This window comes from Amblyraja radiata, chromosome 2 (assembly GCF_010909765.2).
Source record: "Amblyraja radiata isolate CabotCenter1 chromosome 2, sAmbRad1.1.pri, whole genome shotgun sequence".
NCBI classification, from domain to species: domain Eukaryota; kingdom Metazoa; phylum Chordata; class Chondrichthyes; order Rajiformes; family Rajidae; genus Amblyraja; species Amblyraja radiata.
In genome coordinates, this window is record NC_045957.1 from 53,185,525 (window position 1) to 53,198,222 (window position 12,698).

At 41.1% G+C, this 12,698-nt stretch overlaps 1 protein-coding gene across 3 annotated transcripts in view; it reads right to left on the minus strand.

Annotated features, from left to right (window-relative positions):
* Positions 1-919: 919 nt before the first annotated feature.
* The window catches only part of cdk6 (cyclin dependent kinase 6), a 174,069-nt gene continuing 162,290 nt past the window's right edge, over positions 920-12,698 (minus strand). For all 3 annotated transcript variants that reach the window (XM_033046714.1, XM_033046706.1, XM_033046699.1), the window contains exons 7-8: positions 7,860-7,995; positions 920-4,674 (exon numbers count right to left, since the gene is read on the minus strand). In XM_033046714.1, the coding sequence (XP_032902605.1) occupies positions 4,528-4,674; positions 7,860-7,995 (283 nt within the window). In that variant the 3' untranslated portion in view covers positions 920-4,527. The remainder of the gene's footprint in view (positions 4,675-7,859; positions 7,996-12,698) is intronic.

The following is a 12,698-nucleotide window of genomic DNA, read 5'->3' on the forward strand; positions in this document are numbered from 1 at the left end:
CACAACACATCAAATTAATTGAAGAACATAAAATATCTGATATTTGAAAGTCACTGCAATGTGCTATATAATTGTAGGCCTTTCAATAGCCATTGAAATATTATAAGGATGTAATTAAAATGTGTACACTATGTCTCCAATTAAATTTACCCTGACAGTTCAGCATAATATCATTGCACTGAAAATTACTCTCTACCCACACTTTGTAGGTTTGACAAATTTGGCGAGAAGGACGTGTACCTTTATGTCAATTTGCTGTAGCTGTGACACTGTATTTCTTTTCCTGAACTATTATATTTATACATACAGTACAGCATTATTTACATTATTTAGAGCAACATTTACTGTGACACACTCTAATCTACTGATTAATCTAGATTTAAAGGCAGTATATAAAACATCTCATATTGATGGCAGTCTATAGGTTTACGAGCTGATTTTGCTTGACATGCTTAATCTTACATACAATTAATGAATAAACAACATGAAATAATTTCAGGGATGGACCATTAAGATCCAAATTAATATATCACAATGTCATACCTGTGACTATCTGTTGCTTTAACTACGTAACTATGACTTAATAGTAATGTACTTCCAAATGTCTACAAGTGATGCATACTCTACATTTTTATTGGCATTCAGTGGTGAAGTTCACTGGATATTGAAAGACTCACTTGATGCTTTATCCACTTGAACTCTCAATGGACAGACTCCCATACAATCCTTAACTGGAGATTTTTGCATAGGTACCCAAATGATAAATTTGAAGTGTAAATTAATATACACATAAAACTAAGAAACCCTCAAGATTTTCTACTTATGTTGGACTTGGTCCTCCAGAACTATAATTGGTTTCTTAGAAATGTATTTGGAAATCCCAATCCCTGTGCATCAATAATTAAGCACTTAGTGAAAGTAGAAATATACAAATGATTTTTATTTGGAAACATCTTTGATCTGTGATTTTCCCCCGAAAGTTGGCAGCATAATGTGAATTTAAGGCAGAAAAAATAAAGCTCTTTTACACAGTACTGTAATTGTTATGAGCATTGCGCTGTTTTTTTATTGCTCCTCTGAAAAAAGAAACAGCCTAGATTATGGAATTGTCATTAAGGAGATTGCTGATTTTCATCCAAAAGTGGTTCTTAAAGTGGTGATGTGTGGGATGCAGGTAAAAGGAAAACCACAGTCAAGGTGTGTGTGGAACTGCACTCAGCAGAAACGTTCAACATCCTAACAAGCATTAGAAACATTAGTTTCCACTTGCATTTTGCTATATTAGATTACTTTGTTATCTCATAGTACATGTATATCAGAAGAGCTTTAAAAGCATGGAACTATTCATTGATGTGTTTTTTTATTGCACAACCACTGTTTCTTAAACAAATGATGGATTTTGACCTCTGCATTTCTTGTAATTTTACTATTACTGTATTTACCTTATTCTTTTGCTGAAAATACTTTGATATTCCCACTGCTTCTGGGGATAGTATAATAGTTATGATAGAACTGTGATGCTTTTGTTAAGATTTACTTTAATTCAAACGGAAACCAAACTTCACAAACCTGAACAGAGCCTGTGGTTTGTCTTGAAGGATAAAAATATATTACCTAAGTGCACCATTGGCAGATTAGTTGCTGTGGAATTGCATTACATAGTTATGTTTTTACAAACTTTGTCAGAAAGTTTATAACCTCAATTTAATATTAGTAAAAAATAGGTTACAAATGTTGCTGTTCATTTTGTGTTTTTTTAACAATATTTACTTTGTGAAGTGGTGAATGATGTTCATTTGTATGGACATGAACATATATTTAGACATTACTTGGTGAAGTCAGAGATGTATCTAATCCATACTGAACTCCATCCTAATACATATTCCAGTCAATATTACAATTATTCACTATAAAGCACCATAACTAATAATACAACATGTTTATATATAAATCCCTTGTAATATTCAGTTGCTTTACTGTTAAAACCTTTTTAAATTCATAATAAATCATTAAAGTCATATACCTTGTATTTGCAATGAAAAAACAACAATGTGGTATCATTGTTCACTGTTATAATGGAGGGAATATTCCTGAAATGTCTGGAGTAAGTACATGTACAGTTATAGTGGAATTCAGAATTTGTATCCCTTTCTGTCTTTTTGCAACCTCCTCCACAATAATTGATAGGAATCAGTAAATCAGTGAAGATTTCAGATATCTTTTATCACCCAAAAAAAACTGAAAGCGTTAAGCTCTGTTGCTCGAGGAGCAGTGATATTGTTAAATGTGTACTACGCCATAAAGGCTGCCTATCATCTTTTGTGGACCATAATGGCAATTTGTGTGGATTGTCATTCCCTCAGTTATTTATTGTCTTTTAAAATAAAAACGTTATTTTGTTTCTAAAAAAATAATTTGTGATATTTAAGTTTCTATTTAAATATTACTCTTTGTAAAATGTTTAAAGAGTTAGTTAAAAGATTAGTGCTTTTCAACTCCTGGTTTGCCATTTTTGAGAATTCTTCTATGTGAGTAGTTGCTTAGCCAGGTTGATGACATCTGTGTTGCTGGATGTTAGAGATCCCCTGAATCCCTTCATAGCAACTAATGCTGGACAGTTTGAAATCCATGCCATACAGATGGCTAGATCTTCCTGGAAAACGTTATTTTCACTGATGACCACAAAATCTGAGCCAATTTCACTATTGTTCAGTTTTTGTAAACTGCAAAGTTTCAATGATACCAAATACTACTTATTTAACATGCATTTTTTTCACTTACACCCAGTTCCTTCATGAGTGAAGCCTTCCATCAATGATAATTTAGTAAAGTCTGCTTTCAAGGAAAATACAATTATTAGTCACAATTAGAGACTAATAATACTCTGGACTGAAAACCAATTACTGGAAATCTGAAATAATATGAACAATGCTGGAAGTACACTGAAGATAAGGCAGCATGTGGAGCGAGAAACCAAGTTAATCTTTCAAGTTGATTATATTTAATTCTGTGTGTCATCACACTACGTTTCAGTTTCCACAGATGATGTTTGGTCTGCTGAGTATTTAGAGCATTTTCATTTTTCAATCTACTTTAAGTTCTCACCAGTTTTGTATCAAAAATATAATATTGCAAATCCATAAGACTGCCAGAGTCATTTTGAAATAGATAATTTTTCACTCTACTGCGTCACTATAGAATTTGACGGTAAGAAAGTTAAGAAGCATTGGACTCCATCAATTTAATCAGTGTTGCCTCACACCTACAGTATGTTTCAGCAGTGAAGCTGCTTAATATTTCCAATGTAAAACTGCAGCTTCACTTTGGAAGATGCACACCCAGTTTTCCATGAACAAAAACTTTATCCTTAGAGCTTTAGACAATTTCCAAAGTGTAAACTGGCCACAAAAATACACATTTTTTAAAACCAAATGTTATATTCCTCAACTTTTGTGCTTTTCTCTGAAGGTATCAGATATCAAGCCTGTTCAAGATTGCAATGGATTTTATTCAACTGTTAAGCAAATAGATTGAATCACCTCAAACCAGCTTCTAAATATGATCACCTGGTTTCAAATTTAGCAATTGGTGGTATATCTAAATAGAACAGGCATGACCTCCTAACATTCTGCACACACTGGATAGGAAGAATGTTGCTGTAAGTTTTGCAAAGCATCTTCTATTCATCACGTTTCGCACTTTGTAAATATATTTTTTTGATGTGTGTTAAGAGGTTGACCATATTAGGATGCTTGATAATTCCAGGAATATGTAATTCAAATTCTCCCTAGCAAAGATTTCTCTTCTGTTGACATAAATATAAAAATATCATTGACCACAAGCAACAAATCTATAGTAGCAGAAGCTTAACCCTGATTTTTGATAGTATTCTTTTTCATGAACAAAATGTGAAGGACTTCTTCTGATTTTTCTTTAATCTTTTTTTTCTCTCCAAAATGGTTTATTTCCAATACTGCCACAAAGTGAGCTCTTCAATGGATTTTCAAACTTCTTGTCAAAGTTGTTGGTATTGAAGATAATCCATTGTATTCACAGTATCATGGACAATGGCTGAAGTAATCCATTTCACTTGTTCAAAGAACATTCGTCAGTTAGGATATTTAATACCTTTTTTATTTTAATGTTTTAATGTTTGAATTCTGGCCTTAGCAGCTGGACATATAAAAACCTGGCAGGTCTGGCAGTGATTGTATTCGGTGTTCCACGGCACCTTTGCAGCATTCCACATTCAGGTAACAAAATTTGCAGCATTCACAGCTAATTAAGCAGCTAATTAAGTCCAGAATGTTCCAGAGATGAAGGTGGAGATGTGAGGGATGGTGGTGGAAACTGCAAAATACACTGAGAAATGTTTTTGCATTGTTTCAGAATATTGGGCATGAAATCAAGAAAGCACAAATTGGAGACACATTTTAAAAGCAGCATATGGAGGAGATATTGCTGTATGCAAGATATTTGATTTGTCAAGTAATCCTTTCAAGGACAAAAAAATTACACTTGAAGATGTTAAGCCGTGTTCACTCCAGAAGAAGACTGGTTTGGAGATAGGCACAAGTTCTGATTCTCAGTGTATTTCTCATGGTCCATAAAATACTGGTGGGACAGTGCATTAAAAGCAGATATTCTCTTCTCCGGATTAAAAGTTAGTAATCTCTGTTTTAAAAAAAAAGCACAACCGTCAGATTTGAAATAAAGATAGGAAAATATAGACACAAAAGAACAACAGATGTTGGTTTACAAATAAAGCACAAAGTGCTGCAGTAACTCAGTAGGTCGGGCAACGTCTCTGAAGAACATGAATGGATAACATGTCGGGTCAGGACTTGTCTGAAGAAGGGTCCTAACCTGAAATGTCGCCTATTCATATTTTCCAGAAATGTTGCTGGACCTACTGAGTTATTCAAGCACGTTGCGTCTTTCTTAGATTGTAAATAAATCTTGGTCAATAGCTGAAGATTCACTCTGGATTTTGTCAAACCTCTGCCAAGTTACAGCAGAGGAAATAACAGTTGCAAGGAAATTCCCAGTCATAATATGTCAACAAAGGTACGGAGACTCAAATTTTAATGAGATATGCACAGATGAGGAATAATAATTAACTAAATCCATGGACATACTTTGTTTGTTAGTTGCCAGTGTGAAAAGCATAGAATCAAATGCAGTTGTACTCACTCCCACCGATTTGGCTGCTAAGCCCTAAATACATGTAGCTTATTTTATTTTCATTTTGGATATGCCTGTAAAGTCTTTTTTTTTAAATTTCAAAATATACTTTATTTGAGAAATAAATATATCCAATACATGATCCTTACAAGATTCCATTCATCATTCTCGGAGGCTATACATACATTCAATACTGTTTACACAAATTAAACAAATTTACCCCCCACCCTTGCCACTCATGGGGCCCACTGGCGTGGAATCCCTTCCCTTATTTTGGAGGAGCTTCTCCACCACACCCTGCCCCCCATGTCCAGCAGCGGAAGGAACCTAGACTGTGGTCCTCTCCCACAGAGCCTTGGCGTTGGCTGTGCCAAGCTAGGGTGCTTCCCTCAGCACGTACTCCTGCTGTCTGCAGCGGGCCAGTCGGCAACTTTCCCCGATGGACATCTCCCTCTGCTGGGAGGTCAATAAAGCTCGGGCAGACCAAAGAGCGTCTTTCACTGAGTTGATGACCTTCCAGCAGCACTCGATGTCAGTCTCTGAATGCGTCTCTGAGAACAGTTCGTAAATCAGAGAGTCCTCTGTGACAGAGCTGTTCGGAATAATTCGTGACAGGGACCATTGCAAACCTCTTAGAATTAGAGAATTAGAATTAGATTCCTTTATTGTTGATGACCTTCCAGCAGCAGACTGTCTTTGCAAATCCACACTCTGCAAAGAGGTGGTCAACCCTCTCCTCTCCACAGCAGCCGTCCCAAAGGCAGCGTGTGCTGGTTGTGAGGTTTTGACGGTGCTGGAAGGATCTGACTGGGAGGGCTCTTCTCACCGCCAGCCAAGCCAGGTCTTGGTGCTTGTTGGTGAGTTCTGGTGACGAGGTATTTCGCTAGACAAGCTGGGCAGTCTGCTCTGGGAACCACGCCACAGGATCCATGGAGTCATTTCCCTGCAGTGCCTGCAGGACGTTCCGTGCTGACCACTGCCCGAAGGACTGATGGTCAAAGGTGTTGGACCGGAAGAACCTTTCCACGAACGACGGAAGGCGCGGCAAAGTCCAGCTGACTGGCGCATTGTGTGGCATCTGCGCCAGGCCCTTCCTTCGCAACACACCGGAGACAGGTAGATCCTCAGCAGGTAGAAACACTTGGTGCCCACGTGCCTTGGCTCTACGTTCCACCTGATGCAGCTACACAAGAAGGTGGCCATCAGGGTGTGGGTGACGTTGGGCACGCTTTTACCCCTGTTGTCTGCCAACTTGTACATTGTTGCTCATTGTACCCGGTCCATCCTCGATCCCCAGATGAAGTGGAAGACGGCCCGGGTGATCCCTGTGGTGTAGGAGGGAGGGACGGGCTACACTTGCGTCAAGTACAGAAGCCCAGGGATCACCTCATACCTGATTATCCCATTTTTCCTGTTATAGAGAGGGAGCGCTGATTCCACAGCTCCAGTTTCCTCTCCACCTTGGCTATCCGCTCCAGCCAATTCTTGAAATGTGCCTCAGCCCCCCCGAACCACATCCCCAGCACCTTCAAGAAGTCAGGCTTGATGGTGAAGGGGATGGAAGATCGGTCTTCCTGTGGTTCACCCTGGCTCCCATGGCCAACTCAAATTGGTCACAGACACTGATCAATCTGCGGACCGACCCTGGATCCGAGCAGAAGACGGCGAATTTGCCCATGTAGAGGGAAATTTTGACCTGAGTGCCATCACTGCCTGGAAATGTCACTCCTCTTATGGTCAAGTCCTTCCTGATGGACTCGACAAAAGGTTCAATACACAGACGAACAAGACAGGGAGAGAGGGCAATCCTGCCTGACTCCAGACCTGACGGGAAGCTATCTGATTCCCACCCATTGATTTGGACTGCACTACAGATATCGGTGTAGAGCAGTTGGATCCAATTCCTCATTCCCTCCCCAAAGCTCATTTTGGAGAGTACGTCCCTCATGTACATGTACGATATCCTGTCGAAGGCCTTCTCCTGGTCTAAGTTGACTAGGCAGGCATCCACCCGTCTGTCCTCCACGTAGGCAATGGTATCTCTCAGCAGTGCCAGTCTCTCTGAGATTTTCCTGCCAGGTACAGCACAGGTTTGGATCACCCAACCTAGAGCAGACTTGACCCGGTTAGCGATGGCCTTAGACAGGATCTTGTAATCAACATTCAACAATGTGATGGGTCTCCAATTCCTTATATCATTCATCTACCCCTTCTGCTTGTAGATTAGGGTGATGCTGCCCTTCCTCATAGAATTTGACATGCTGCTAGCTTGCAGCATGTCATTGTACACTTCCAGCAGTTCTGGGCCCACCCAGTCCCACAGAGCCGAATACAACTCGGCCGGTAAGCCATCGCTTCCAGGAGTTTTACTCGAGTCAAAGGAACGGATGCAGCCAGCCAACTCTACTTGGGTCAGTGGTTGGTCCAGACTCTCCCGCTTGCTGTCCTCCAAGACCTCCGTGATAGGGGACAGGAAGTTCAGGGAGGAGGTGCTGTCTGTGGCCTTTCTGTCGTACAAACCTGTATAAAAGATCTGCAGATCCTCAGCATGTCAGTTTGCAAGGATGTTACCGTGCCATCCTCCTCTCTAAGGGTGTTGATCACCTAGCTCCCCCTGTGAACCTTTTATGCCTGTAAAGTCTCTCTTAATGAAGGTTATATTATCAAAGACATACCAGCAGCAGGTCTTTCCCTGGTTCATTTATCTCTGGTACCAAGTCCTGTATGGGTTGTGGTGATCTTGTAGAAAATGCATTTTTTGGCAGGGCCACATCTATTGGCCAGTCATCCTCACTTGGGAGACCAAGTACACTGTGGAAAAGAACAAATGCAGGAACAAACAAGATGAATTTGCAATCAAATCCACATTAAACATTACATGCTATCGTGCTTTGTAATGGGACAGATTCTATTTTGCTATCTCTACAATGTATCTTTTTCAATGGGTCATTCTGTACCCAAGAGAATGGACAAACTGTTTTCTGTCTGAAATCCATCAAGACCACTCAGGCTAACTTCGGAAGTAATTTGGGAGATTTTCTTTTTGTTTGAAGAAGTATAACATAATTATCTAGGTGACAGACCTGAGCTTTAGGCACACAGCATGGATTAAATAATCCTTTTTGAAATTGCTTGTGTTTCTCAATGACTTGTAACCTGCTCACAAAATAGAGGCTCAAGAATTTCACCTTTCAAATCTGCTGGTTTCCTTAGCTTATCTTTGCAGATGAGTAGAATTGATAAATAAGGCTATCAGCTTTCAAGAGAAGTGAGGATGTAATTGGATCTAAAATAATTCAGAAAATCTGATTAATTAATGTGATCATGAATGTTCAATTAGCCATTACTTTTCTATTATTTGTTGGATTCTTTAATGTCAATTTGAATTGACATTGTTGTGGATAATGAAGTAGATTTTCAAAGTCTACAGAGAGATTTAGGCCATTTGGAAGAGTGGGCTGATAGATGGCAGATGGAATTTAATGCTGATAAGTGTGAGGTGCTACATCTTGGCAGGACAAATCAAAATAGGACGTGCATGGTAAATGGTAGTGAGTTGAGGAATGCAGTTGAACAGAGGGATCTAGGAATAACTGTGCACAGTTCCCTGAAGGTGGAATCTCATGTAGATAGGGTGGTAAAGAAAGCTTTTGGTGTGCTGGCCTTTATAAATCAGAGCATTGAGTGTAGAAGTTGGGATGTAATGTTAAAATTGTACAAGGCATTGGTGAGGCCAATTCTGGAGTATGGTGTACAATTTTGTTCGCCTAATTATAGGAAGGATGTCAACAAAATAGAGAGAGTACAGAGGAGATTTACTAGAATGTTGCCTGGGTTTCAGCAACTAAGTTACAGAGAAAGGTTGAACAAGTTAGGTCTTTATTCTTTGGAGCGCAGAAGGTTAAGGGGGGACTTGATAGAGGTCTTTAAAATGATGAGAGGGATAGACAGAGTTGACGTGGATAAGCTTTTCCCATTGAGAGTAGGGAAGATTCAAACAAGAGGACATGACTTGAGAATTAAGGGACAGAAGTTTAGGGGTAACATGAGGGGGAACTTCGTTACTCAGTGGTAGCTGTGTGGAATGAGCTTCCAGTGGAAGTGGTGGAGGCAGGTTCGATTTTATCATTTAAAAATAAATTGGATAGGTATATGGACGGGAAAGGAACGGAGGGTTATGGTCTGAGTGCAGGTAGATGGGACTAGGGGAGAATAAGTGTTCGGCACGGACTAGAAGGGCCGAGTTGGCCTGTTTCCGTGCTGTAATTGTTATATGGTTATATGATTATATGAATTAGAGACAGTTCACACATATTAGATGTCCTACCTCAAATGACCCAATTTTATAACATATGTGCAGGGAATATTTTAATGGTTTTGTGGAGTAAAATAATAGCTGATAACAAAGGCAAAGTGAATAAATGATACCTTGGGTCTCGCAGCTAAGAAACGCCAATATTGGGGGAAGTGAGTTAAGTTGGATTGATGTCTGGTTATTATAGGAAACTGAGTTGGAAGACAATCAAGGACATCTGACACCTAGGTCATTCTCTCTTAGTCTCTTTCCTGTTGGGCAAAAAACGCTTCTTCTCTATTGTTAGCAGACTCTTGAATGAACCTCTCGTATGTTAAAGATAAAGAAAGAATAAGAGAAGTGTAATGTGTAGTGGGTGGAAGGGAATGGAGGAATGGAAAGAGGAGGGAAAATAAATATAGGGCACAGATTAGGGAGGGGTAGGGGATGAGTGGATGGAGGAAGGGAAAGGAACTGGATGACTGGACAGGAGAAAAGTAAGATGTATCTTCAGGGAGTGGGGGAGAAAGGCAGGTGAGAAGGGGGCAGAAGAATGTAACAATTATACCGTTGGGTTGTGGGCTACAAAAAAGGAATATGACGTGGTAGGGTTCTTTTTCCCCCAGAAAAGCAACATAATATAATTAAAATGTATATAATCCAATTTAATTTATTCCATGTTCTCCAGACATATTGCCTTTTTTTTAAACCAGCATCTGCAGTTCTTTGTGTAAGAAAGAACTGCAGATGCTGGTTTAAGTGGAAGGTAGACCCAAAATGCTGGAGTAACTCAGTGGGTCAGGCAGCATCTCTGGAGAGAAGGAATTGGTGACATTTCGGGCCAAGACCCTTCTTCAGTCTGAACATTGACCCGAAACATTGCCCATTCCTTCTCTCCAGAGATGCTTTCTGTCCCGCTGAGTTACTCCAGCATTTTGTGTCCATCTGCAGTTCCTTGTGTCCCAGTCAGTCTGAAGAAGGATCCCAACCTGAAACGTTACATATCAAGGTTCTCCAGAGATGCTGCTTGACCAGATGAGTTAAGGGCCTGCCCCGCTTAGGCAATTTTTTAGGCGACTGCCGGCGACGAGGCTGTTGCCACACGGTTGCATGTATGGTCGTGAGTAGTCTCCTCAGTCGCCCAGAGTCGTAGCGTTTTTCGGGTCGTCACTGGATTTTGAAATGTTCAAAACTTTTCGGCGACAGTCGACAACCGTGGGCTTGTCGTAGCTTGTCTACTCCTGACGTAGGTGCTGTCGTAGATTGTCATAGGTTGTCGCCAGGATGACATAGGTTGTCGCCAGGATGACGTAGATTGTCGCCAGGTGACGTTAGTTGTCGCCAGGTGACGTTAGTTGTCGCCGGTGCTGACTTCAGTGAATTCCATTGTCGTAGTCATTGATGGGATACTGAGTTGGATGATCAGCCATGATCATATCGAATGGCGGTGCAGGCTCGAAGGGCCGAATGGCCTACTCCTGCACCTATTTTCTATGTAGTCGCCGGCAGCCGTCTAAAAAATCGTCTAAGTGGGACAGGCCCATTAGTCCAGTCGCCGGTTTTTCGGCGACCTGCTACGACTATGACAGTCGCTGGCAGTCGTCTAAAAAATCACCTGGTGGGACAGGCCATTTACTCCAGCACTTTGTGTCTATAATTGAATTATATTCAGTTGTATTGTCAATACTCAGAGATGCCACTGGAGGGCAATGTATTTCTCTTGCTGAATTACAGGACAGTGAATCTAACTTGTCCAATGTCATTTTAAAAAGTATTGGTTATATTTGTCATTTATTTACGCGTGTAATACATTTCAATAGAAATCTACCACTTCTACATTAAGAGCTACATTTTAAAAAATGGGGTATCCAAGCTTGTGCTAAATTAAGTCATAATGAATAAAAAGACTATTACCATTTTTATGAGAAAGAAGTTTCCGAAGCATGAGCACAGCCAGGTGAAAGTTCAAGAGCTATCTGGACAACTGGAGAAATGCCTTGAATAGTGTTTGTATTCATCTAAATTTTTTAACAAGGATTAATTCTGTTGCCATGCAGGCATCATAGAGCTTGCAAGGCTTCAATAATAACCCTCCTATTTCAACTCCACTCAACCCTGGTGACCACTTGCCGTTATTCTCCAATGCTAAATACTCCTGGCTGATAAATGGAAGCATAACATACTGAAGTTAGATCCTGGGGAAGTAAGGCTTGCAGAGTTGTAAAGTAGCGCTTACTCACAGCAGATTTATAGCTTGCACATTGGCCCTACATGCCGTAGGAGAACCTAGCAGAAAAATCACTCAATAAGGCAGCTTCCTTGTTTATCACGGAAATTACCTTGGGGCGAGACATGCTCAGGGGAACATACATCAGCTTTCACTTTAACCTTAACCTGCTCCCCAACCAAGGAGATTAGCCCACAACATTATATCTTGTTCTCTCCATGATTCTGATTTTGTGCTGGCATTTGTTGAGACCTTAAAACTAGGCGCCGATGCTGCTAGTCTGCGCCAGCGAGCCCTTCTTCATACATTCACTCTGCTGTTGTTGCGGCTCACGTTGTAGCCCCCAGCAGGATGCGCATTCTTCAGGCTGCTTCTACCGACAGGACGTGCTCGGTCACTGAGGGCTCCCTTCACTCTCATCCGTTGCTTGTCTGCTCCCCCACCGACCTTCCTCTCCCCCGCAGTCGCTGACATCTTCCAAGGTGGATTACATCGGTGACTCCAGTGGAGAAGGTGGCGGTGGAGGGGAGGGAAGAGGCCAAGTGGTGGACCGAGTGATGGCCAACAGAAAGAAGAGGCAGCAGGTGAGAGAGGACAGACCTCCACGGTGACCAAGTGCATCCTGTTGTGGGCGATGTCCCCAGGGGCTACAACGTGAGCAACAAAAACAGGTCAATCAACCAGACCGTGCGGCGAATGAAGAAGGACTTGTTGGTGCACCTTGCAAGCTGAGGGTGGCCTCAGATGTCCAGGCTGCGGAGGCAGTATGAGCTGGGGGTGGGTCGGCAGTTATAAAGGGGCCCATTAAAACGAGGGTTTAATATAAATACATAAGGTGCAGTCAATTATATTGCAAGCAGCATAAGGTGCGAGTGGCACAGTAGCGCAGTGGTAGAGTTGCTGCCTTACAACTCCAGTGACCCAGGTTCGATCCTGATTATGGGTGCTGTCTGTACGGAGATTGCATATTCTCCCTGTGACCACTGGATTTTC